Source organism: Plecotus auritus (assembly GCF_963455305.1).
Source record: "Plecotus auritus genome assembly, chromosome: 7".
NCBI lineage: Eukaryota > Metazoa > Chordata > Mammalia > Chiroptera > Vespertilionidae > Plecotus > Plecotus auritus.
The window spans coordinates 14,885,134-14,908,318 of NC_137774.1; the positions used below are offsets into that span (position 1 = coordinate 14,885,134).

At 41.8% G+C, this 23,185-nt stretch overlaps 1 protein-coding gene across 1 annotated transcript in view; it reads right to left on the reverse strand.

Moving 5' to 3' along the window:
- NMT1 (N-myristoyltransferase 1) overlaps nucleotides 1-20,970 on the reverse strand; it is a 47,133-nt gene extending 26,163 nt beyond the window's left edge. Inside the window, exon 1 of the mRNA XM_080682547.1 lies at nucleotides 20,822-20,970. Coding sequence (XP_080538673.1) covers nucleotides 20,822-20,952 — 131 coding nt within the window. The 5' untranslated portion in view covers nucleotides 20,953-20,970. The remainder of the gene's footprint in view (nucleotides 1-20,821) is intronic.
- Between the last annotated feature and the right edge of the window lie 2,215 nt (nucleotides 20,971-23,185).

Consider the following 23,185-nt stretch of genomic DNA (forward strand, 5'->3'; position numbering starts at 1 on the left):
CATCTACATCTCCCGGGAATATGTCTTGGCCCAGGAGGCCCAAATCCAGGTCTCCAACACAGAACGTGCAGACCCTGACAAAGCTGAGTGAAGAGCTACGTGCAAGACACTCCCGGGACAATTCTCTTTTCGGCTGGTTCCAAAGCCCCTTAGCTACCTGGATCCTACCCATGGTAGGGCCCCTAATTCTCATCTGTGTCTTTTTTCTCCTAGCCCCCTGCCTCCTCAAATTCATCCCCTCCCGGATCGCGGAGATGTCACGGGTGACTGTAAACCAGCTCCTGCTCCATCCCTACACTCGGCTGCCCTCGGATCTGCCTCTGCCTGGCCTTTAAAAACCCTCCTCCCTCTTCGCCCCTGGTCAGCAGGAAGTAGCCAGGACAATTTCGGCGCCCCCTATCACCAAAAGGCCGGATGTTAGGTCAGAGGAATTCCAGAAGCCGATGCATGCAACAGACTAGTGCACCAGACAGATGGCGACACAAATGCTGGTCCCTTCCTGGAACCCGTGACGGACCAGTGCTCCAGGCAAATAGTGGCGCAGATATTGGCTCCATTCCTGGAACCCCTGCCCGCGGAGGAAATTCCACCTGCCCTCAGCTCATGGTCCTCTGCCCTCACTGTATAAAAAAAGTGCCTCAGCTCCCGCCCAGCGCGACTTGCCTGGCCCTACCCTCAGGACCGGTGGATCTCGCCCGGGAGTGCAAGATTAAAAGCTCTTCCTTTTGACTGGCCTGGACTCTCTGTCTTTGTTCCCTGTGCCGCGAACCTCACAGTATCTCTCCTCGTCCTCAGAGATGGGGTCCCTTAGACAAGAAAATCTATTAAAGGTGCTGGCACCCACTCTGGGAATCCCCTGGAATAGAGGGCACCCTGGGTCTGTCCCCACCTGAGGGAAGCTCATCCAAGGATTCTGCCTTTTAGTCAGTGCAAGTGAAACATCTGGCAAGGAAACACATGTGGAACCAAGCCATTGTTGGCACTTTTTGGTCTTAAAGACCCAGAGGGGGTCATAGGAAAAACGCTTCAGGCGGGGATCTCTCCTGCCTCATGCTCACTCTGCACACAGGGTGCAAAAGTATTAAGCTTAATGAATTTAAAAATTTCCCAAAACTTTTATGAATTAGTAATTGCAATGTTTTTTTCTTCTTCAGAGATCTGCATGTTCCCTGGACTTTACATCTTTTTTTTTTTTTAAATATATTTTATTGATTTTTTACAGAGAGGAAGGGAGAGGGACAGAGAGCTAGAAACATCGATGAGAGAGAAACATCCATCAGCTGCCTCCTGCACACCCCCCAATGGGGACATGCCCGCAACCAAGGTACATGCCCTTGACCGGAATCGAACCTGGGACCCTTCAGTCCGCAGGCCGACGCTCCAACCACTGAGCCAAACCGGTTTTGGCACATCTTTTGAATAAAGATGTATTCTTGGGCCACAGCACCTGGAAATACATAATGTTAGGGACTTTTTAAAAAAGAGTAAATTAGTTGTAATTAGATTTGAAATCAAGGCATAGTATCTTTAGTCTAATTTTTTTCTGTAATGAGTCAATAATTCAGAAGTCTTTCTGACCCATTTGGATATGCTCGTCCTACTTTAGAACAAGAAACTGCTGAAGGAATAAGCAAGGAGGTAAGTAGGCCTGAACATGTTTGCATGCCAGGAGTGGTACTGGGTGACTCAAATACGTCTTTTAACAAAAGACTGCTTCTTTGAACACTTGGGTTCCAAAGATGATTATTAATGGGAACTGGATGTTATTTTTACTTCACCACATAACCTCTCCTTAAGTAGCAGCCTTAGATTCCGGGTTCAGCTCAGTCCCCTCTAGCTGGGTGGCCTTAAGCATATTATTCAACATTTCTGCACCCAGTTTTCTCATTGTAAAATGAGGCTAATATCAGCTTCATAGGATCGTCTGAGATTGAAGAACAAATAGCAGAGCTGCCCCTCCAACATTTTATTATAAAATTTTTCAAAGATTCAAAAGAGTTGAAAGAATTTTGTGGTAAACATTCATGTCACTTAGCTTCTCCAATTAACCTAGATTTTCTCTCTCTCTTTTTTTTTTTGGTTGTTTTTGTTTTAAATATATTTTATTGATTTTTTACAGAGAGGAAGGAAGAGGATAGAGAGAAACATCAATGAGAGAGAAACATCGATTCAGCTGCCTCCTGCACACTCCTTGCTGGGGATGTGCCCAAAACCAGGGTACATGCCCTTGACCAGAATCGAACCTGGGACCCTTCAGTACGAAGGCCGGCACTCTATCCACTGAGCCAAATCGGTTAGAGCTTAACCTAGATTCTTTAATCTTGTTATTTTTATTTTATCACGTTAGTCCATCTATCCCTCTCTATCCATTCATTTATCCATCTTATTTACTCTATTTCATAGTAAGTTATAGACATTACACTTCACCCCTAAATACTTCAAAGTAAAGCTAAGCTTTATATGAAAGAAACTTTAGCTCTTCCTTAAAGTTCAGATGTACCCTGTTAATTGACAAATAAGATTTATGAACCATAATTATCTCCTGTATATTTTATAATTTCTCATAATTAATTATCTGATCAAGATTCTTGAACAAATATTTACAATTCTATGGGTAATAAAACAATTTGAAAACAAAACAAAAAAGTCAAAATTAGGAGTTCAATCTGAGAGTACACTAAACCTTAATCTGTAGAATCAGCTAAACTCAGGATATTGTTTTAGCTGTATATTCTAGAAAACCAACTTTCAAAGAATTAAGACAGTATAAAATACATTTCCCATACATTATGGTAAATACCATTTAGGCTTTATTTTATAATTCAGAAAGCCTTCATGGTCTTAAAATGCCTTGGGATCATTATGAATATCAATTATAATTTCATACTGTGTGGGGAGAAGGCAATCTGTAACCACATGCTGCCATTTCCTGTTGTAGAATGTCTTCTTCCGAATCCTGGTAGGAGCACTCAAATCCAGACTTCACACCCTTACACATGGACTAAAGTTACCTCCAGTCTTTACTGGATCTCCTTGATTTCACCTTTCTGCATCATTTTAAAATCTTACAGTTGTGGGACTCGCCGCTGTGAAAGTGGCTTTCCATGTGTTCCTCCATGCCTGAAAGCCTACAGTGACAGCAGCTTCTTATGCTGGAAGGTATCAAGCCCAACTTTTCCCTAGGCCAGTGGTCGGCAAACTGCGGCTCGTGAGCCACATGCGGCTCGCGAGCCTCGGTTTGCCACTCTTGTTGACTAATGAGTTTGCCGACCACTGGGATAGGGGCTTAATCACAAGGAACAACAGCCTGTAATTACTGGAATCGAGAGTCTAGGTCAGTGGTCGGCAAATTCATTAGTCAACAGAGCGGCAAACCGCAGCTTGTAAGCCGCAGTTTGCCGACCACTGCCCTAGGCCATTGACACTCAGAGCCCATCTGTTCACCCACCCTTACCTCCCCCTGCTCTGGAATAACTGTGCTGCCATCTGTCTGGCCATGTTCTCTCATCAGGTTCCTGATGCAAAGACTGGGAAATCAGGAAGATCCAGTGAAGGCTGGAGGTTACTTTATTCCAAATGTAAGGTCATGAAGTTACATGCAAGTGCACCCTCCTACCTATTATATTAATGAGATAAAGAAGGCATATCATGGAAGAAAGACTGATAACATTCAGAGGAGGAATAAGATGAACTCCATAAAACCAGATGCTCAGCAAAACCCCCAAGGCCATAGCAACGAACAGGAAGCATAAAGTCATTTATGCCCTGACGATAATTTTTTCTTTTAATAACTCAATTTTGTTACCACACAGAGGTCCATTTGCAGCCTATGACAACTCTGTGGTTTTCTTATTCCAGAGACAGTCTCACTTCAATCTCAGGATTATATGCAGCATTAGAAGGTTTAAAAACTGGTTGATATTAGGAGACAAACCATCATCCCATTGTTGATACAATTTACAAATCCTTATTCATCCAGTGGTCGGCAAACCGTGGCTTTGCCGCTCTGTTGACTAATGAGTTTGCCGACCACTGTTTTAGCATATGGAATGAATTCTCTGGTCTCTGTATATGAATTACCTTAAGAGTAATTTTTTTAATATAATTCTATGGAAAAAAGAATCAAAAGGTCAAGGTGAATCACCGTTATGTAGTAACCAATTGGATACTTACTAAACACAACCTCACATGAGGAAGAGAGAAGTTACTTCCTCCAACTCCAGACATCTTTCCCGGTGTGCGAATCACTAGAACACTACCTTCCTGCCTTTGTTTGCTCTTGCTCTTCAATGGAGACACTTCTATGAAGCCATCTCCTCAACAACTCCATTTCTGTGGCAGGATCTTGGGCTGAACTCTGTTCTGTTTTATGCATTATTGATACTAGTGCTGGCAAACTCCAAGACCCAAACTAAAATCATTTCCTTGTATTGGCTTGACTTTGCACATGCAGCTACTGAGCAACAATCCTGTTTCAACTTGTACATCAAGCCTACAGAGACAGCTGAAGAACAAAGCGAAGTTTTCTTAAAAAGCCATTTTTACTGAGCTCCCAGGTACTGAGCCATATCCATGAGAACACGTTATGAGCTCACCATGCTCTCACAGCCAACATCCCAAATAGACTCAGAGAAGAGACTTCCCAGGAGCTCAATAGGGTTAGCTTTTAAGGTTATTGTAATTATTCACAAGAAACCAAGCTCAGAGACCTTGAAAGTAGGTCTTCAAGAAATATTAGGAAGCCAGTATCATTTCACAGAAGAATGGCCTCAATTTGGATTTGGGGATAACCAAACCAGAGAACCCCACAGAGGCCAGGCTAGCCCTTCTCTAAGAATTGGGCATCATGTTTAAAGGAACTTGAAGTTCATAGGGACTGGGTAGGTGTCCCAGGGCATGCTGGGATTCTACAAATTAACACAGAAATCTCTGAGTTCTCTAAGCCTGCTGGTCACCTTAACATACTCCAAAGAGATCGACCAGACCTTGGAATACAAAAAAAAAAATCAAAATCTAACTTTGGGCCAAAACCGGTTTGGCTCAGTGGACAGAGCGTCGGCCTGCGGACTGAAAGGTCCCGGGTTCGATTCCGGTCAGGGGCATGTACCTTGGTTGCGGGCACATCCTCAGTGGGAGGTGTGCAGGAGGCGGCTGATCGGTGTTTCTCTCTCATCGATGTTTCTAGCTCTCTATCCCTCTCCCTTCCTCTCTGTGAAATATCAATAATAAAAAAAAATAAAAATAAAAAAAAAGTCTTAAAAAAAAAAATCTAACTTTGGTTCATTTGGTTCCAAAATAATGAGCAGAGAATTAGTGAAATGTGCCCTTTTTTTGGGGGGGGGGGGGTGTTGGGGGAGTGATGTGTGTCTGCAATGGAAAGGGATGTGGGAGTTCACAAAAAATTTTTGTAATTTACATTCTAAAGTAAAGTTGATCAACCCAGTCATTAACAAACAACCTAGCGAACATGGGACGAATTAGCAGAATGACAGACCCAGAGGCCAAAATATTCTAAATTCAAACATATAAGAAATCGTATGGATGCTGTGGTAGAAAGTTAGGGCTGGGGGAGGAGATGGAAAATGAACCTCAGTACTTATTTCTAGAAATAGAATGCAGTGCCAGGGTTTATGAGTGGGTGGGAGGGAAGGGCAAGCTGACAGATGAACAACAGGAGCAGCAAACTTCCAGACAAGATGAGTAGTAAGCATCTTAACCTGGACCTCCTCTCAATCCCACTGAATGACAAAATCCACTCCAACGTGCGTGGCTGAGGAACAGAAAGCTGTTACTGTGGGAGCTAACCCACCAGTGCTGGAAGGAATCTCTGGGCTATCTAACTTAACTTGTTCACAGAGAGGAAACCAAGACCCAAGATGTGAGGCAAATTGGTCATCAACTAACCAATTAGTACCCAGAGAAAGGCCACCAATCTCTAAAGACCTGGCCCATTCCTCCCCCAACACTAGTCTTATTCCCTGTGAGAATTTACCTGAGAATCTCCAAAGCCAAAAGAACACTGTTGATGGAAAAAAAAATGGCGGTGGAATAGACTGATGTGTCCCGAGCCTTGTGCCGGAGGAGATAGAAAGAACAGCTGAGGGTCGCACGGGGAGTGTCTGTTGGTGAGTTAAGGGACAGCTATACTCCAGGAGAAGGTGGGGGACTGCTGGGTTCCCTCCTGGAGCCACCGGCTCGGACGCGGAGACCGCGCCATCTTGAAGGGGAAAGTGGATGTTATCGGAAGCCTGAAAATCTATAACTGCGGCACCCACTGAACAGATTCGAACCCCAGAGCACCGGTCCCCAATTGGCACAAACACGTGGATTCAGAGGAGCTCTACACTCCACCACGGAAAGGAGAGAGAGAACTACATAACCAGACACCCGGAGAAGAGAGACCATGGGGAGACAAAGAAACAGCCTGCATATGAAAGAAAAGCAGGCATTGCCGAAACCGGTTTGGCTCAGTGGAAAGAGCGTCGGCCTGCGGACTGAAGGGTCCCGGGTTCGATTCCGGTCAAGGGCATGTACCTTGGTTGCGGGCACATCTCCAGTGGGAGGTGTGCAGGAGGCAGCTGATCGATGTTTCTCTCTCATTGATGTTTCTAGCTCTCTATCCCTCTCCCTTCCTCTCTGTAAAATATCAATAAAATATATTAAACAAACAAACAAACAAAAAAAAAACAACAACAATTAAAAAAAAAAAAGGAAAAAAAAGAAAAGCAGGCATCACCAGAAAAGGAAGTAAACGAAATGGAGGCAAGCAACCTTCCAGAGAAAGAATTCAGAGAAATGGTCATAAGATGGCTGAAAAGAATGGTAGACAAATTCGACAATATGAGTAAGAACCAAGAGGAAATGAAGAAGAAGAAATGAACCAAGAAGAAATGAAAAATGACATTGCTGCTGTAAAGAACTCAATAGAAAGCATCACGAGTAGACTAGAAGAAGCAGAGGACCGCATCAGTGAGCTAGAAGACAAGGTAGGAAAAAATACCCAAGTACAGCAGCTTCTAGAAAAAGAAATTAAAAAGCAGGAGGAGAGCCTAAGGGAACTTTGGGACAACACGAAACAAAACAACATCCGCATAATAGGGGTTCCAGAAAGAGAGGAAGCTGAGCAAGGAATAGAAAACCTGTTTGAAGAAAATGACAGAAAACTTCCCTGATATAGGGAAGAAAAAACCCACACAAATCCAAGAAGCTCACAGAGTCCCAAGCAAAATGAACCCCAAAAGACCGACACATTATAATTAAATTGGCAAACACCAACGACAAAGTAAGAATCTTAAAAGTGGCCAGAGAGAGAGAGAAGGTTACTTACAAAGGAAGCCCCATCAGACTAGCGACTGATTTCTCAACAGAAACTCATCAGACCAGAAGGGAATGGAATGAAATATACAAAGTCATGCAAAGGAAGGGTCTGAATCCAAGAATACTGTACCCAGTAAGGTTATCAATCAAAATTGAAGGTGAAATCAGGAGATTCACAGACAAAAAAGGACTAAGGGAATTTATTAACACCAAACCAGCAATGCAAGAAATGCTAAAGGGTCTGCTGTAAAAAAAAAAGAAAAAGAAATAGGAAGCGAAGAAGGAACACAGGGTTAAAGAATAAAAATGGTGACAAATAAGTACCTATCAATAATAACTTTAAATGTAAATGGATTAAATGCCCCAATCAAAAGACACAGGGTAACGGATTGGATAAGAAAACACGACCCATATATCTGCTGTCCACAAGAAACCCACCTCAGAAAAAAAGACACACACAGACTGAGGTTGAAGGGATGGAAAAAGGTTTTTCAGGCGAATGGAAATGAAAAAAAAAACAAAAAAAACTGGGGTAGCAATACTTATATCTGACAAATTAGATCTCAAAGTGAAGGACATAACAAGAGATAAGGAAGGCCACTTCATAATACTAAAGGGAGCAATCCAACAAGAAGAAATAACTCTGGTAAACATATATGCACCCAATACAGGAGCACCCAAATACATAAAAAAAACTCCTGGAGGATATCAAAGGAGAGATTGACAGCAATACAATCAGTAGGAGACTTTAATACCCCACTATCACCAGTGGACAAATCCTCTAAAAAAATCAGCAAAGAAGTATCAATCCTAAATGACTCATTAGACCAAATGGAATTAATTGACATCTTCAGAACATTTCACCCCAAAGCCACAGAATATACATTCTTCTCAAGTGCACATGGGTCATTCTCAAAGATAGACCATATGTTGGGTCATAGGCAAAGTCTCTTCAAATTCAAGAAGATAGAAATCATATCAAGCATCTTCTCAGATCACAGTGGCATAAAGCTGAAAATTAACTACAATAAAAACAATCCAAAAAAAATCAAACACATGGAGACTAAACAGCATGCTATTAAACAATGACTGGGTTACCAGAGAGATCAAGGAAGAAATAAAAAATATCATGGCAACAAATGACAATGAAAACACAACAATCCAAAATCTATGGGACACAGCGAAAGCCGTCTTGAGAGGGAAGTTCATAGCTCTACAAGCCTACTGCAAAAAAAAAACAAGAAACAATGGAAATAAATTACCTAACCCTACAACTCAAAGAGTCAGAAAGAGAGCAACAAGAAAAGCCCAGTGTAAGCAGAAGGAAGGAAATAATAAAGATCAGAGCAGAGATAAAAGACATTGAGACGAAAAAAAAACAATACAAAAGATCAACTAAACCAAGAGCTGGTTCTTTGAAAGGATAAACAAGATTGATGAACCTCTAGCCAGGTTCACCAAGAAGCAAAGAGAGAGGACCCAAACAAACAAAATAAGAAATAAAAGAGGTGAAATAACAACAGGATTATTGTATAATCCACGAAATACAAAGGATTATTAAAAAATACTATGGCTGAAACCGGTTTGGCTCAGTGGATAGAGCATCGGCCTGCGGACTGAAGGGTCCCGGGTTCGATTCTGGTCAAGGGCATGTACCTTGGTTGCAGGCACATCCCCAGTGGGAGTGTGCAGGAGGCAGCCGATCGATGTTTCTCTCTCATCGATGTTTCTAGCTCTCTATCCCTCTCCCTTCCTCTCTGTAAAAAATCAATAAAATATATTTTTAAAAAAATACTATGAACAACTCTATTCCAACAAAATACAAAGGATTATTAAAAAATACTATGAACAACTCTATTCCAACAAACTGGACAACCTGGAGGAAATGGACATATTCCTAGAAAAATATAACCTTCCAAAACTCAATCAGGAAGAATCTAAACATCTTAATAGACCAATAACTATGGAAGAAATTGAAGCAGTCATCAAAAAGCTTCCAGCAAACAAAAGCCCGGGGCCAGACGGCTTCACAGGGGAGTTTTACCAAACATCCAAGGAAGAACTAAAACCTATCCTCCTCAGAGTATTCCAAAAAATTCAAGCGGAGGGAACACTTCCAAGCTCCTTCTATGAAGCCAGCATCACCCTAATACCAAAACCAGATAAAGACAACACAATGAAAGAGAATTACAGGCCAATATCCTTCATGAACATAGATGCCAAAATCCTCAACAAAACTCTAGCAAATCGGATCCAGCACTACATCAGGAAGATCATACACCATGACCAAGTAGGATTTATCCCAGGAATGCAAGGATGGTACAATATCCGCAAATCAATAAACGTGATACATCACATAAACAAATTGAGAGATAAAAATCACATAGTCATATCAATTGATGCAGAAAAAGCATTTGACAAAATCCAACACCCTTTCTTGATAAAAACTCTCAACAAGGGATCATATCTCAACATAATAAAAGCTATATATGATAAACCCACAGCTAACATCATACTCAATGGGCAAAAACTAAAACCATTTCCCCTAAGAACAGGAACAAGACAGGGATGCCCACTCTCACCACTCCTGTTCGACACAGTACTGGAAGTATTAGCCATTGCAATTAGACAAGAAGAAGAAATAAAAGGCATCCAAATTAGAAAAGAAGAAGTAAAACTGTCCCTATTCGCAGATGACATGATATTGTACATAAAAAACCCTAAAGACTCCATCAAAAAACTATTAGACTTAATAAGTGAATTCGGCAATGTAGCAGGATACAAAATTAACGCCAAGAAATCTATGGCATTTCTATACACCAATAGTGAACTTACAGAAAGAGAGACTAAAAAAGCAATCCCATTTACCATCGCACAAAAAAAATTAAGATACCTAGGAATAAACTAACTAAGGAGGTAAAAGACCTATACACGGAAAACTACACAACACTGAAAAAAGAGATAGAGGAAGACGTAAACAGATGGAAGAACATACCATGTTCGTGGAATGGGAGAATCAACATCATTAAAATGTCTATACTACCCAAAACAATCTATAGATTCAATGCACTCCCCATTAAAATACCAACAGCATATTTCACAGACCTAGAAAGAACTCTCCAAAAATTCATCTGGAATAAAAAAAGACCCCCGAACAGCCACAGCAATCCTGAGAAAGAAGAACAAAGTAGGTAGGATCTCAATACCAGCTTTCAAGCTGTATTACAAAGCCACTGTTCTCAAAACTGCCTGGTATTGGCACAAGAACAGACATATACTGTGTTTCCCCAAAAATAAAACATCCTCCGAAAATAAGACCTACTTACAGGTTTCCTTCTGAGTGAAATATAAGGCATCCCCCGAAAATAAGGCCCCAGACTCTGTCTCAGAATGAAAATTAATTTACCGTAAACTGGTCGCTAGGGCCGCCCCGACTGGGGTCTAGCAACCAGTGACGTTACGCGGAGTCCTGACGTCACTGCTGTGTGGAGGCGGAGTGGAGGTCGGAGTGAGTGGTGAGCGCGGGGCGGGAGAGAGGAGGAGACTTTCGCAGATGCGTGTAGAAGAACAGGAGGATTAGAGCGGACAGGACGTGGCGAAGGTGGTGAGTGCTAGTCTGTCTCTGGTGACACTACCTGATGCTCGCGGCCGCCTTCATGATGACTGAAGGTTCTCAGTCAGTGGCAGACCCTGCTCCAGCCCAGATCCAGGCCCCAGCAAGCCCAGTAACAGTCCCCAGGCAGGCCCCAGGGGGTAAATGTCTGATAAAGGGGTAGGGGGGATATCTGGTGAAGGTGTTCAGTGGCACAGGGGTGGGGGGAGGGGGATCACTTAAAATGACACAGGAGGATCAGAGGGGACAATCAAAATGACACAGGAGGATCAGAGGGGACAATCAAAATGACACAGGAGGATCAAAAGGGGTTACTAAAATGGTAATCCCCCCTCTGATTTTCCTGTGCCATTTTGATTCCCCCCTCTGATCCCCCATGTCATTTTGAGTGATCCCCCTCCCCCCACCTTGATACCCCAATTCCTTTTTTTTTACCCCTAGAAATGAGCGCAGAAAGAAAAAGCTACTCGTGGAGTACAAAAAAGGAATCGTGGAAGACTCTTGGGACCAAAATCTTACTGCTTTCTGCAAAGAGAAGATGTTGAGTATCCGATTGGTCCGAAAATGGCAAGCAGAGTATGGTAACCTCATTGAACAAGTGGACAAGGGAAATGCTAAAAAGCGCAAGTGTGGATCAGGTCGGCAACCATTATTTTCCGAGCTGGAAGACCTGATCTGTGAATGGGTTGTTGACAGGAAAGCAAAGGCTTTGGTTGTGAATAGGGCTCAGATTCAAGAATTTGCCCTTGCAATGGCACCACAGTTTGACATAGCCCCCGAAGACTTCAAAGCATCACAACACTGGCTGGATAATTTCCTTCAGCGAAGTGAACTGTCTTTAAAAAGATCTACAACATTGTTTAGGTTGGAAGATACTCAAGTTATGAAGCAAGCACTTGCATTCAAGTCCTTTATTGATGATGCTGACTTCTCTAAATACAATCTTTCCAACATGATTGCTATGGATGAAACTGCAGTGTTTATGGGCCAATCATCTCAAACAACAATTGAACAGCGGGGTGCCTCCTTAGCGTACATTCCCTCCACTGCTTACGAAAGTGCACGTGTTTCCTGTATTTTGGCAATTCGTCTGGATGGCACTAAAATCCCACCTTTAATCATTTCTAAGGACAAGAAGGAAAAGATTGAACGTGTTTTTGGCGTTTTTATTCTTGAAACTGAAAAAGCCTGGGCCACACAAGCAGTTATAAGGAAGTGGGTCGATTTAATGCTGCCGCTTGTTATGCGAGGGAGCCAAAGAGGTCTGCTAGTCTGGGATGCAGCCAGCACTCACCGCGCTAAAGACGTGAAGACATTTCTTCACGAAAGAAAAATAGATCAGATAATGATTCCCGCAGGAATGACGGCCTATCTCCAGACTCTTGATATTGCAATAAACAAGCCATTCAAAGACAATTTGCGCATGGAAATTAATGACTACATTGAAAATAGAATGGAGAGAAATCAGCGTGGAAACTTTGTGAAACCTAAACTGCAAGAAGTTGTGACTTGGGTGAAGAATTCATGGGAGAAAATCACTGACGGTTGCATTGCAAATGCACTGCGAGCAGGCTACCTTGACAAGAATTACTTTAAATTACATTTAAAGACAGTGCTATTGCTAAACATGAGAGATTTGGTCCACTGATTCTGAAAGAAATGGAGTCACAAGAAATTCACCAGGAAATTCAGGAATTGGATTGTTATGATGATGTTCCAGAAGATGACGACATGATTGTCATTGAATAAATGAGTAAATTCTTGATACTGTAGGATTCACAGTTTGTCTGGTTTGTGTTGACAACTACTGTACTACTGTACCATATACAGGTAATAAATTTCCTTTATTTTCATTTAACAATAAATGTGCACCGTATTCTTCTTCATGGAAAAATAAGACATCCCCTGAAAATAAGACCTAGCGCATCTTTGGGAGCAAAAATTAATATAAGACACTGTCTTATTTTCGGGAAAACAGGGTAGATCAATGGAATAGAATAGAGAACCCAGAAATCGACCGAAATCACTATGCTCAATTAATATTTGACAAAGGAGGCATGAACATACAATGGAGTCAAGACAGTCTCTTCAATAAATGGTGTTGGGAAAATTGGACAGATACATGCAAAAAAATGAAACTAGACCACCAACTTACACCATACACAAAAATAAACTCAAAATGGATCAAGGACTTAAACATATGATAAGAAACCATAAAAATACTAGAGGAATCCACAGCCAGAAAAATCTCTAACATATGCCAAAGCAATTTCTTCACTGATACTGCTCCTAGGGCAGGGATGGGTAAACTTTTTGACTCGAGGGCCACAATGGGTTCTTAAACTGGACCGGAGGGCCGGAACAAAAGCATGGATGGAGTATTTGTGTGAACTAATATAAATTCAAAGTAAAGGAGCGGAGGGGAGAGCAAGAGAACCCTCCGCTCTTTCGGCTCCGCTGGCCGGATAGAACAGCCGAACGGGCGGATCCGGCCCGCGGGCTGTAGTTTGCCCACGGCTGTCCTAGGGCAATGGAAACTAAAGAGAAAATAAACAAATGGGACTACATCAAAATAAAAAGCTTTTGCACAGCAAAGGAGACCATCAATAAAACAACAAGAAAGCCCACTGCATGGGAGAACATATTTGCCAATGATATCAACGATAAGGGTTTAATCTCCAACATTTACAGGGAACTCATGCAGCTTAGCAAAAAGAAGATAAACAACCCAATCAAAAAAATGGGCAACTGATCTAAATAGACACTTTTCGAAAGACAGAAGGAAGGCCAAGAGACATATGAAAACCTGCTCAAAGTCACTAATCATCAGAGAGATACAAATCAAAACAACAATGTGGTACCATCTCACACCTGTCAGAATGGCTATTATCAACAAAACAACAAATGACAAGTGCTGGCGAGGATGCGGAGAAAAAGGAACCCTTGTGCACAGCTGGTGGGAATGCAGGCTGGTGTAGCCACTGTGGAGAACAGTATGCAGTTTCCTCAAAAAACTAAAAATGGCCCTAACCGGTTTGGCTCAGTGGATAGAGCATCGGCCTGCGGACTCAAGGGTCCCAGGTTCAATTCCAGTCAAGGGCATGTACCTTGGTTGCAGGCACATCCCCAGTGGGGGGTGTGTAGGAGGCAGCTGATCGATGTTTCTCTCTCATCGATGTTTCTAACTCTCTATCCCTCTCCCTTCCTCTCTGTAAAAAAATCAATAAAATATATTTAAAAAAACAAAACAAAACAAAACAAAAACTAAAAATGGAGCTCCCATTTGACCCAGTGATCCCACTTCTAGAAATATATCCCAAGAAACTAGAAACACGAGCCAGAAAGGATATATGCACCCCTATGTTCATAGCAGCACAATTCACCATAGCTAAGATTTGGAAATAGCCTAAGTGCCCATCAGCAGATGAGTGGATTAAAAAACTGTGGTACATCTACACAATGGAATACTACGCTGTGGTAAAAAAGGAGTTCTTACCATTTGCGACAACATGGATGGAGATGGAGAGCATTATGCTAAGTGAAATAAGCCAGGCAGAGAAAGATAAATATCACATGATCTCACTCATTTGTGGAATATAATGAACAACATTAACAGATGAACAAAAATAGATCCAGAGACAGAGAAACATCAATCAGAACGTCAAACCTAAGGGAAGGTAGGGAAGGGTGGGGGTAAGGGGGAGAGATCAACCAAAGGACTTATATGCATTCATATAAGCCTAATCAATGGACACAGACAACAGGGGGGTGGGGCATGAATGGGAGGTGGGGGTAATGGGGGAATAAGGACACATATGTAATACCTTAATCAATAAAGAAATTTAAAAAAAAAGAACACTGTTTCATCACATTGTTTTTATACAGAAAGCCTCCCTCCTCTGCCTACTATATGTCCCCTTGATGCCTGATTTAAGAGTCTAATCTCACAAACAATTTAATACTTTATATATAATAATGTGCTGCTTCCTGGCTTCCCAATGAAATTAAAAAGTTCCTAAGTGTTGTGACCACATCTTATACAGCTGTTCTAGTTGTGCTGAGCACACAGCTAAAAACTCAACAAATATATGCTTGACTGATGCTTTCCAGGCATAACAGACTAAAATACAACTCTGAAAAGCTAGAGCTTTAAAAGAGGGTCAGAAAACATCATTAGTAATGTTTCCATAGGACAGCTATATTAATATTCTATGAAAGCAGTGGACATGCTGTGCTCATTAGAGCTACTGGTTAAGATTTTAAATGATCAACTTTCTTATTTGTTGCTTCTCTCTCCTTAGGACCTATCCCATTCCTGTAAGAGTTAAAACAAAAAATCTCCACTATAACTACATCAAAGGATTCCAATGTCTTAAACACAGACCACGGGTTTAGTTTTAATTATGAGATCAACAGGAAAAAAGAGTCCAGAAAATAAAATTCACAATTTTCAGTCACTTTTTCCCCCTAAAAACCGGAAATTAATTCTTTGGGCTAAAATTCAAAATTTCCAGAGAAACTTACTAGATAAATCCTAGCCTCTAATATCCTCTTGACTCCACTTTTAGACATCAGGAAATCCTTCTGCAGATCAATTTACTCATGAGGTATGATACGTTCAGCAATCCTCTTAGTACTCAGCAGGCTCAAGGAGAGGTGAACAAAGTGGCATTTACAAGAGTGCCGAAGTAGAAACCACATGGTATGAATCAGGAATCGCTGCCTATCCTCTCTACTGCCGTGACTGCAGGATCATGTAATGCAAACTCTGCAAATTTCTACCAATCGGTTATTTATATAAGAAACTGCTTGTGAATCCTGCATGACAGAAAAAAACACTCAGTACGCCATCAAGGTACCCTAGGAGGCCTGTGAAAAACAGCAGGTTGTGGGAAGGGATTACAAAATACTGCTTTTACTGCCACCCTCTGCCCTCTCTGGGATAGTTAGCCAGAATTTTAAGGATGAACAAGCCAATTCCTGTCATAAAGGAAAACTGTGGGGTTTTTGTTTTTGTTTGTTTTTTTAAGCTCTAATATACTCAATAGCTTAAAATGGGAATGAGACAGAAATGTAAATTCCATAACCTCTGGGTTGTTGTGGTGAGCTAGACTGTAACCTGGCAACTCCGAGGTCAAGTCAAATGCCATTCAGAGACCATTTTCAGTAATTTTCTGAGCAATGACTCAATAATGGCAGCAATTTCACACACTAGAATGACCTCTGAAAAAAATTCTGGTCCATAAAGGAGAGTTTAAAGGGGCCACCTTTAAGCCACCTCCATCACCAATTGGCTTCCTAGTTAGGGTAAGTCCCTGGGTTACTGAATGGATCCAACGACAGGACTCACAGTCTCACTGAGTCAGGATGTAGAAGTCAATGCAGTGGGGAAAAGAAATCTGTAAGTTCATAATGGGTCCTTCAGGGTGTCACATGGAGAGGTGAAGATGCAAATCCCACGCCTCATTACATAAGCTAAACCAGTTATAACTGAAGGCTAGCTGAGATAATCCATGCAAAGGGCTCAGCGATGTCCAAGTGCCCAGCACATAGCAATAACAACAAAGTATAACATTTACTGAACACTTAACAACAGTGAATCCTCCTCAGTTGCCTCTCAAAGTCAGTAGTAGTAGAAAAAATTTTGAAGGACTAACCCCACTGAAGAATTTTAGTTTCTTTGTGTGTATGTGCCCTCAATAGAAAACACTATGTTCTGTGTGCCCTAAATGCAACAATTACAAAGCACCCTCCTTGAAAAATCAGAAGAGAGGCTAGCAGGGTAGAGATTTAAAATAAACAGTTAAAGAGGAAAAGCTAAAGAAGCATCCTCCTCAAGTTACTAAATCTATGGTCCTAAAATTGATAAACTTCACAGGGAAAGGGTTAACTGCAGACTTAGTAAAGCGGGGAAATTTTGGAGTGAGCACATTAAACAATGTGAAAAATCAGCAAAACTTGTTTGCCACGAGCAGCAGCCTCCCTGAAATAGGCTCTAGTTTATTTTTCATTTCTTCTGCTTTCCAGTCTCTTCTCTTTGAAGCAGCTCTTGATTAGTTCCTTTTTAATTGCCACTTAATTGGGAAATAAAATTAGAACACTTATTTGATATCAGTGATGAGGCTTCTCTTTTCATTTCTGTTTTGCTCTAGTTTTGAAAAACCGAAAGCTGAAGGGAACGATTAAGAAAAAGGAACTGAAAGATTTCTTCTTTCCAAGAGCTAGATGCAGTTATAAGCCATCAAATAATATGGAAAGAACAACTCTTTGGAGAATCTGAATAAATGAAAAAAAAAGCAAGTAAGGATAGCTTATGGAATTCCTTTAAAAAAGACCATTCTTTTCTGTTAAGTTTCTTCATATGGGATAATAACGCATAATTAGGAAGGAGGAAAGCTTCTCAGAACCCATCTTAACCTGTCCCCCTGGAGTAAGAGAACAGGACGGAAAAGAGACCCTTATTAAAGGGTTCTTGACCCATGGCTTAACAGCAACTCAATGGTATGGATGACATTGCAAAATAAATGCCAAAGACTCCTAGGAACCAAAGAGTTTAAAAGCTCTTTCCTGTTCCAAAACAGCCAGATAAATATTACCTATTTGGTACCAAACATTACCAAAATCTGCCAGCTGGTTTATTCTTTAGTGATACTTCTTGGAAAGCCTTTCATGAAAAACAAGCAAATAAACCATATATGTAGATAAATCATGAATTGCCAGGGGATGTGGCATAAAGATGATCTTAGTCTGACCCTCCTCTAGATTGCTGAGGGTAATTAACTTACGTCATGCAAGTAACCAGGGTAAAAATACTGCCCTCCTTTTCTCTGTTGAGTGAATTAAAAAAAAATAAAAAATAGCTGACAGAAAAACTGCAGACAGATACATCTATACATACACACACACACTATGTATATGTATGCATGTGCACTTATACATTCATATGTACATGTGTACATATGAAATTTAGACTCACCAAATGTTTAATTAGGGAAGAAATACATGACAAGAAAAGTCAAGAACTAAACTTATACACAAAGGAACATAAGAAACTAACACAACTGAATATCCTGTTATTCCAGTGCATGAATGTAGCTCATTTCACTAATATAAAGCACTGTGAGCCCATCCTAAAAGAAAGGCCCAAGAGAATAAGGGTTAGTTTGAACTAATTGCATATTATACTTTAAAATTATTAGCATCAAAGGGAGATATTCCCCTTCAACTTTTATATCACTTTTGAAAACATTTTAAATAATACAAGTAAAGACAATAAAATTTTCAAGAAGCCAAAAAGCAGTGGAAAACTTCCACAGTAAATTGGGGGATCATTGATTTTCATAGGTATTTCACAAAATCTGTAGTAAGGTTTACAGTGGGACTTATTTGAGGACAGAAAGTGTATATGTAAGAAAACTCTGACATCCTTCCCCTCAGTGAGGAGAAATGAAACTCCGCAAACACTGGGCTAAGAACTTTAACACTTGCCATTCATTCATCCAGCAAATATTCATTAAGGCTCACTAAGAGCCAGGCAGCTCAAAGACATGAACCCCGTTCTCAGGCACCTTAGAGTCAGGTGAGGCACAGACTGGACAAATATGTTGCTGAACTAACATTATGATAAAAGTTACAAAAAATATAGTACGTGATAAGGGCAGGCAGGCAGGCAAGCTGGGAGAAGGAAGATTTGAAGACTATGAGGGAGGGGGAAGACTTCATTCCAAATGCTATGTCATTTAATCCCTACAACTAAAGGTGAAGTAACTTTCCCAACGTCATAGATTATTAAGTGTCAGAACCAGGTTTTTACTCAGGGTTTTTGTTGTTGTTTTAAAATGTTTTTACTGATTTTAGAGAGAGAGGAAGGGAGAGGGGGAGAGAGAGAAACATCAATCGGTTGCCTCCCATACGCACTCCGACCAGGGACAGAGTCCATAACTGGGGCATGTGCCCTAACCCAGAATCGAACCTGAGACCCTTCAGTGCACAGGACCAGGCTCAACCAAATGAGCCACACTGGCCAGGGCTGACCCCAGGTTTGAATGACTCCAAAGTGCATGCTTTTCCTACCGTGCCACACGGCTTCTTCACAAAACCGTTTACTCTGACAATTAATGGGAACATGTTGAGTCTACCTCAGAATCTCAATGCCAAAACTAGACTCTGCCCTCCAGGCGGGGTCCTTTGGTTTTCACCTGCCACCTCCAAACTCATTTATTATAAAGACCTCCAGGTTCAAGATGCTAATAAACTGAATTTGTTCACCCAGACTATAACTGTAAACCAAACAACCAGCAATAAAAGAAACCCATTCAAAGTTTTTTAAGGTCGCCACTTTGTTATACCTTAATAAACCAGGGCAGTTTTGCAAAATGATTCACAGATTACAGGGAACAAAACCCATTAATGAGCTATAGACACTGGTCAGAGCAACAGTTTAGCAGAAAAAAATAAAATAAAAGCAACTACACATAGAGCAAAGAAACTGTACTTTCACTTCTGAAACGACTTTCTAATTCAACAACTCTCATCTCCGAGTGGGATCTCTATTCAGAAGGGCTGCACTTTCCCTTCTTTCTGTTTCTCCTAATTCCTCTTTCTCAGCTCTTCCATTCTTAGGAATCCCAAACTTCTAAACAAGGTTTTCATTACATTAGATCTGTTGTGAGTTATACAGCAAAAGGACATAGTCTTATGAAACCAAAACGGAACGGACAAGCTTCCTTTTCCTCTACCTTCTTCCCATTTTTAATGTTGGCTGAGAAACAGAAAGATCTTTTAACCTAAGGGTTCATCACAGGTGGATTATAAGCCACTTTAATAATCCTATGTTCTCTCGGGATTTTTTTAAAAAGTTTATCCAAAGACATCAACCTTCTACCTTTACCTCCAGCAATACCATCAATACTGCAAATGACAAGATGGCTATGAAAATCAGACCACAGATTCGGCCAAAGTTATACATCCAAAACAGTCTTTCATGACTTTCCATTAAAATTACATAAATATAAATATAGAAACAGACAGAGTGCGCATCAGCACCAGCCACTGTAGCCATGTGAAAAGGAATGACAGGGTGTGGCTTACAAGAGTGAAACCTGATTTGGAAACAGAATTCAACATTCAAATGCCTGATACATTTCTTCTGCCCGAGGAACATGCAGTTACTTGTAGGTAAGACCCTAAAGTACAGGAGACGCAGTATTAAACCCACTTCCGAACACTGTCCAAGAAGCATCATCACTCAATTTCTTGAAGCTTGAGGCGACTTCGCAAAGTTAACAGAACCAATATGCTGGAAGACCTAATTATATATTGTTCAGGAAACTTGTGAATTATTTGGAGCAACAGACACCGTAAACACCAGAACATTATTACACAGTAGTTGTGTAGGGTTTATAAGGTGAGTTTATATTTTTAGATTCTCTGGTAGTGACATTTTACAACATAATTATGGTTTGTATGGCCTGGTTAACTTCCTCATTGAAGATGAAGTGCAGCGAAGTGTTTTATTATTTATTGCTAATCACGTTGTTCACACAACACCTCTGTAAGTAACGTTCCCTTTGAACTGTATTATTATGTTGACCTGTGTTGTGCCATCGAAAACCATCATCCTACAGACCCTTTTCCCGGGACGCGTCTGAAGCACACACAGAAGAACTTTTATATAATAAAAGTATTGAATGTCCCCCGGCCCTTAATATACTAAGCACCCACCCGTAGTAAATGACAAAGAAAGCAACCAATCACCAGGCAGAATCTCAATGCCTCAGCCAATAAGAATATGGGGGTGGGGTTACACTAAGCTCCCGGTGACTTCCCCGCACCCCAGAGACCCAGGTGGTGGGAGACTGGACAGGAATTGGACTCCGAGGATCTCGTTACCCCCGGTTGCAGCTGTTGTCCTCCTCGTTCTCGCAATCGCTGCAGTGCTCATGGCCGTTTCCGTTCCCTTCCATCATCTGCGGCCGCGCAGGGGCCGGCGACTTCACTGCTGTCTCACTCTCGTCCGCCATCTTGAGTTCCAAGAGCCGGCCTCCGCGCCTCGCTACATGGGGTGTTCCTATTGGACGAGGGGAACTGGCGCTATCTTCTGGGTTTTGTAGTTTTTGTGGCGAAGGGAGACGTAAGTGGGCGCGGCTCATTCCCGGGGAAACCGGAACAAGGTGGACTACAATACCCAGAAATTATGAAGGGAAGCCGTCCTAGGCCAGGGCCAGCACTACTCAGAAACACTGGGCGTTGGGCCTCACTTTGATGGCCGTCGCCGTGTGGCATGCTGGGAATTGTAGTTCGGTGTAAGTTTAGGGTTTCGGGCGTGGAGGCTCCAAAATCCAAGGTTTGACCTCAGCCTGCCCTTGCTAGTGCCCAGGCTATTGGAGAACCGTTATTGACTGCCGTTAAGGACCGTTACCATTCCCGAGAAAGTAAGAGGGTCTGAGGCCCGCGTGTGTGACACGCCTGAATGCATCAAGCCTTCTTAGAGGGGCTTTCCTGCAAGAAGCCAGGTTGGCTCCTGGCCCCTTCCTTACTCGGGACTCTGGGCGGCCTCTGGTGGTTGATAGATCGAGGCCTCAGGAGGGGCCGTGGATTGTGGTGTGCGGAGCACTGATTCTGAGCCAGGAGACTTGACTGCCGGGTTGGTTAGACCTTGCTGCTTCAGGACCTCCAGGTGCCAGTCTCCACCAAGCTCTTCCGCACACAGTGTCCCTTTCTTTTGTTTTATTTTATTGTTTCCATCACCATTTATCCCCTCTGAGGCCTCTCCCCCCTCCACCCTGCAGTGTCCCTTTCATTCTCCGCAGCAACCCTCCACAATTACTCTTTATTGAGCACTTATATGTCAGGCTCTGTGGTAAAGATTTTCAAACTTCTCATTTAATTCTTTTTTTTAAAAAAATATATTTTTTTTTATTTCAGAGAGGAAGGGAGAGGGAGAGAGAGATAGAAACATCAATGATGAGAGAATCATTGATCAGCTGCCTCCTGCACACCCCACACTGGGGATCAAGCCGGCAACCCAGGCATGTGCCCTTGACCAGAATCAAACCCGTGACCTTCAGTGCGCAGGCTGACGCTCTATCCACTGAGCCAAGCCGGCTAGGGCCTCATTTAATTCTTTAACAAGCCTAGAATGTGGGCTCTATTCCCTTTTTTTTTTTCATGAAGGAAGAAATGTGGCCTATACTGGTTGGTAAACTACAGTCACATAGCTACTAAATGGCAAAATCAGTATATAAATCTTAATTTGTCCTTAGGCCATCTTCTTTATAACTACAAAAGTCCCATTGTCTGATACATTTACCCAAGGACATCAGTTATTAGAAAGTAACTGCAACATCTCTTTTTGAAAATATATTTTTAGTGATTTCAGAGAGAAAGGGAGAGAGAGAAACATCAATGATGAGAGAGAATCATTGATCAGCTCCTTCCTGCACACCCCCTACTGGGGATCAAGCCCTCAACCCAGGCATGTGCTCTGGACCGGAATCGAACCTGGGACCCTTTTGTCTGTAGGTCGACGCTCTATCCATTGAGCCAAACTGGCTAGGGCGGAAAAGACAACTTAACACCAAAGAGTTCCTTGGCCAAAAAGAAAAGTGATCTTTGCCTTTGGGAAACTCTCAACATGGGAAGAAACAGTTCCCATCTGATTCAAGGAAACAAAAGAGCTAAATATTGTCAACTCTTCTTTTTTAAAAAAAAAAATATGTTTTATTGATTTTTTACAGAGAGGAAGGAAGAGGGATAGAGAGTTAGAAACATCGATGAGAGAGAAACATCGATCAGCTGCCTCTTGCACACCTCCTACTGGGGATGTGCCCGCAACCAAGTTACGTGCCCTTGACCGGAATCGAACCTGGGACCCTTCAGTCCGCAGGCTGACGCTCTATCCACTGAGGCAAACCGGTTTTGGCAACTCTTCGTTTTTATATTAGTCACAAGAGCAGAAGTAAATATTTTCCAAATCAGATAATCTTAAATCATTTATATTTGGCTTTGGAAGGCAATCACAGACACCTGCTCAGGCTGAGAGCTGTCACCTACACCCATCTCTGCAGGGCCAAGACTGCTGTCAACACACACCACCTTACCTGCAGCTGCAGGTGAGTGGAGGAGGTCAGAGATAATAATAGTAAACTTTACATGTGTTAGTTTCACCTGTTGTAGCTATGTGACCTTGGGAAATACAGAGGGAAGGGGACTTGAAGAAAATTGTGCTTGGAAAAAAAAAATTCACAGTGATAC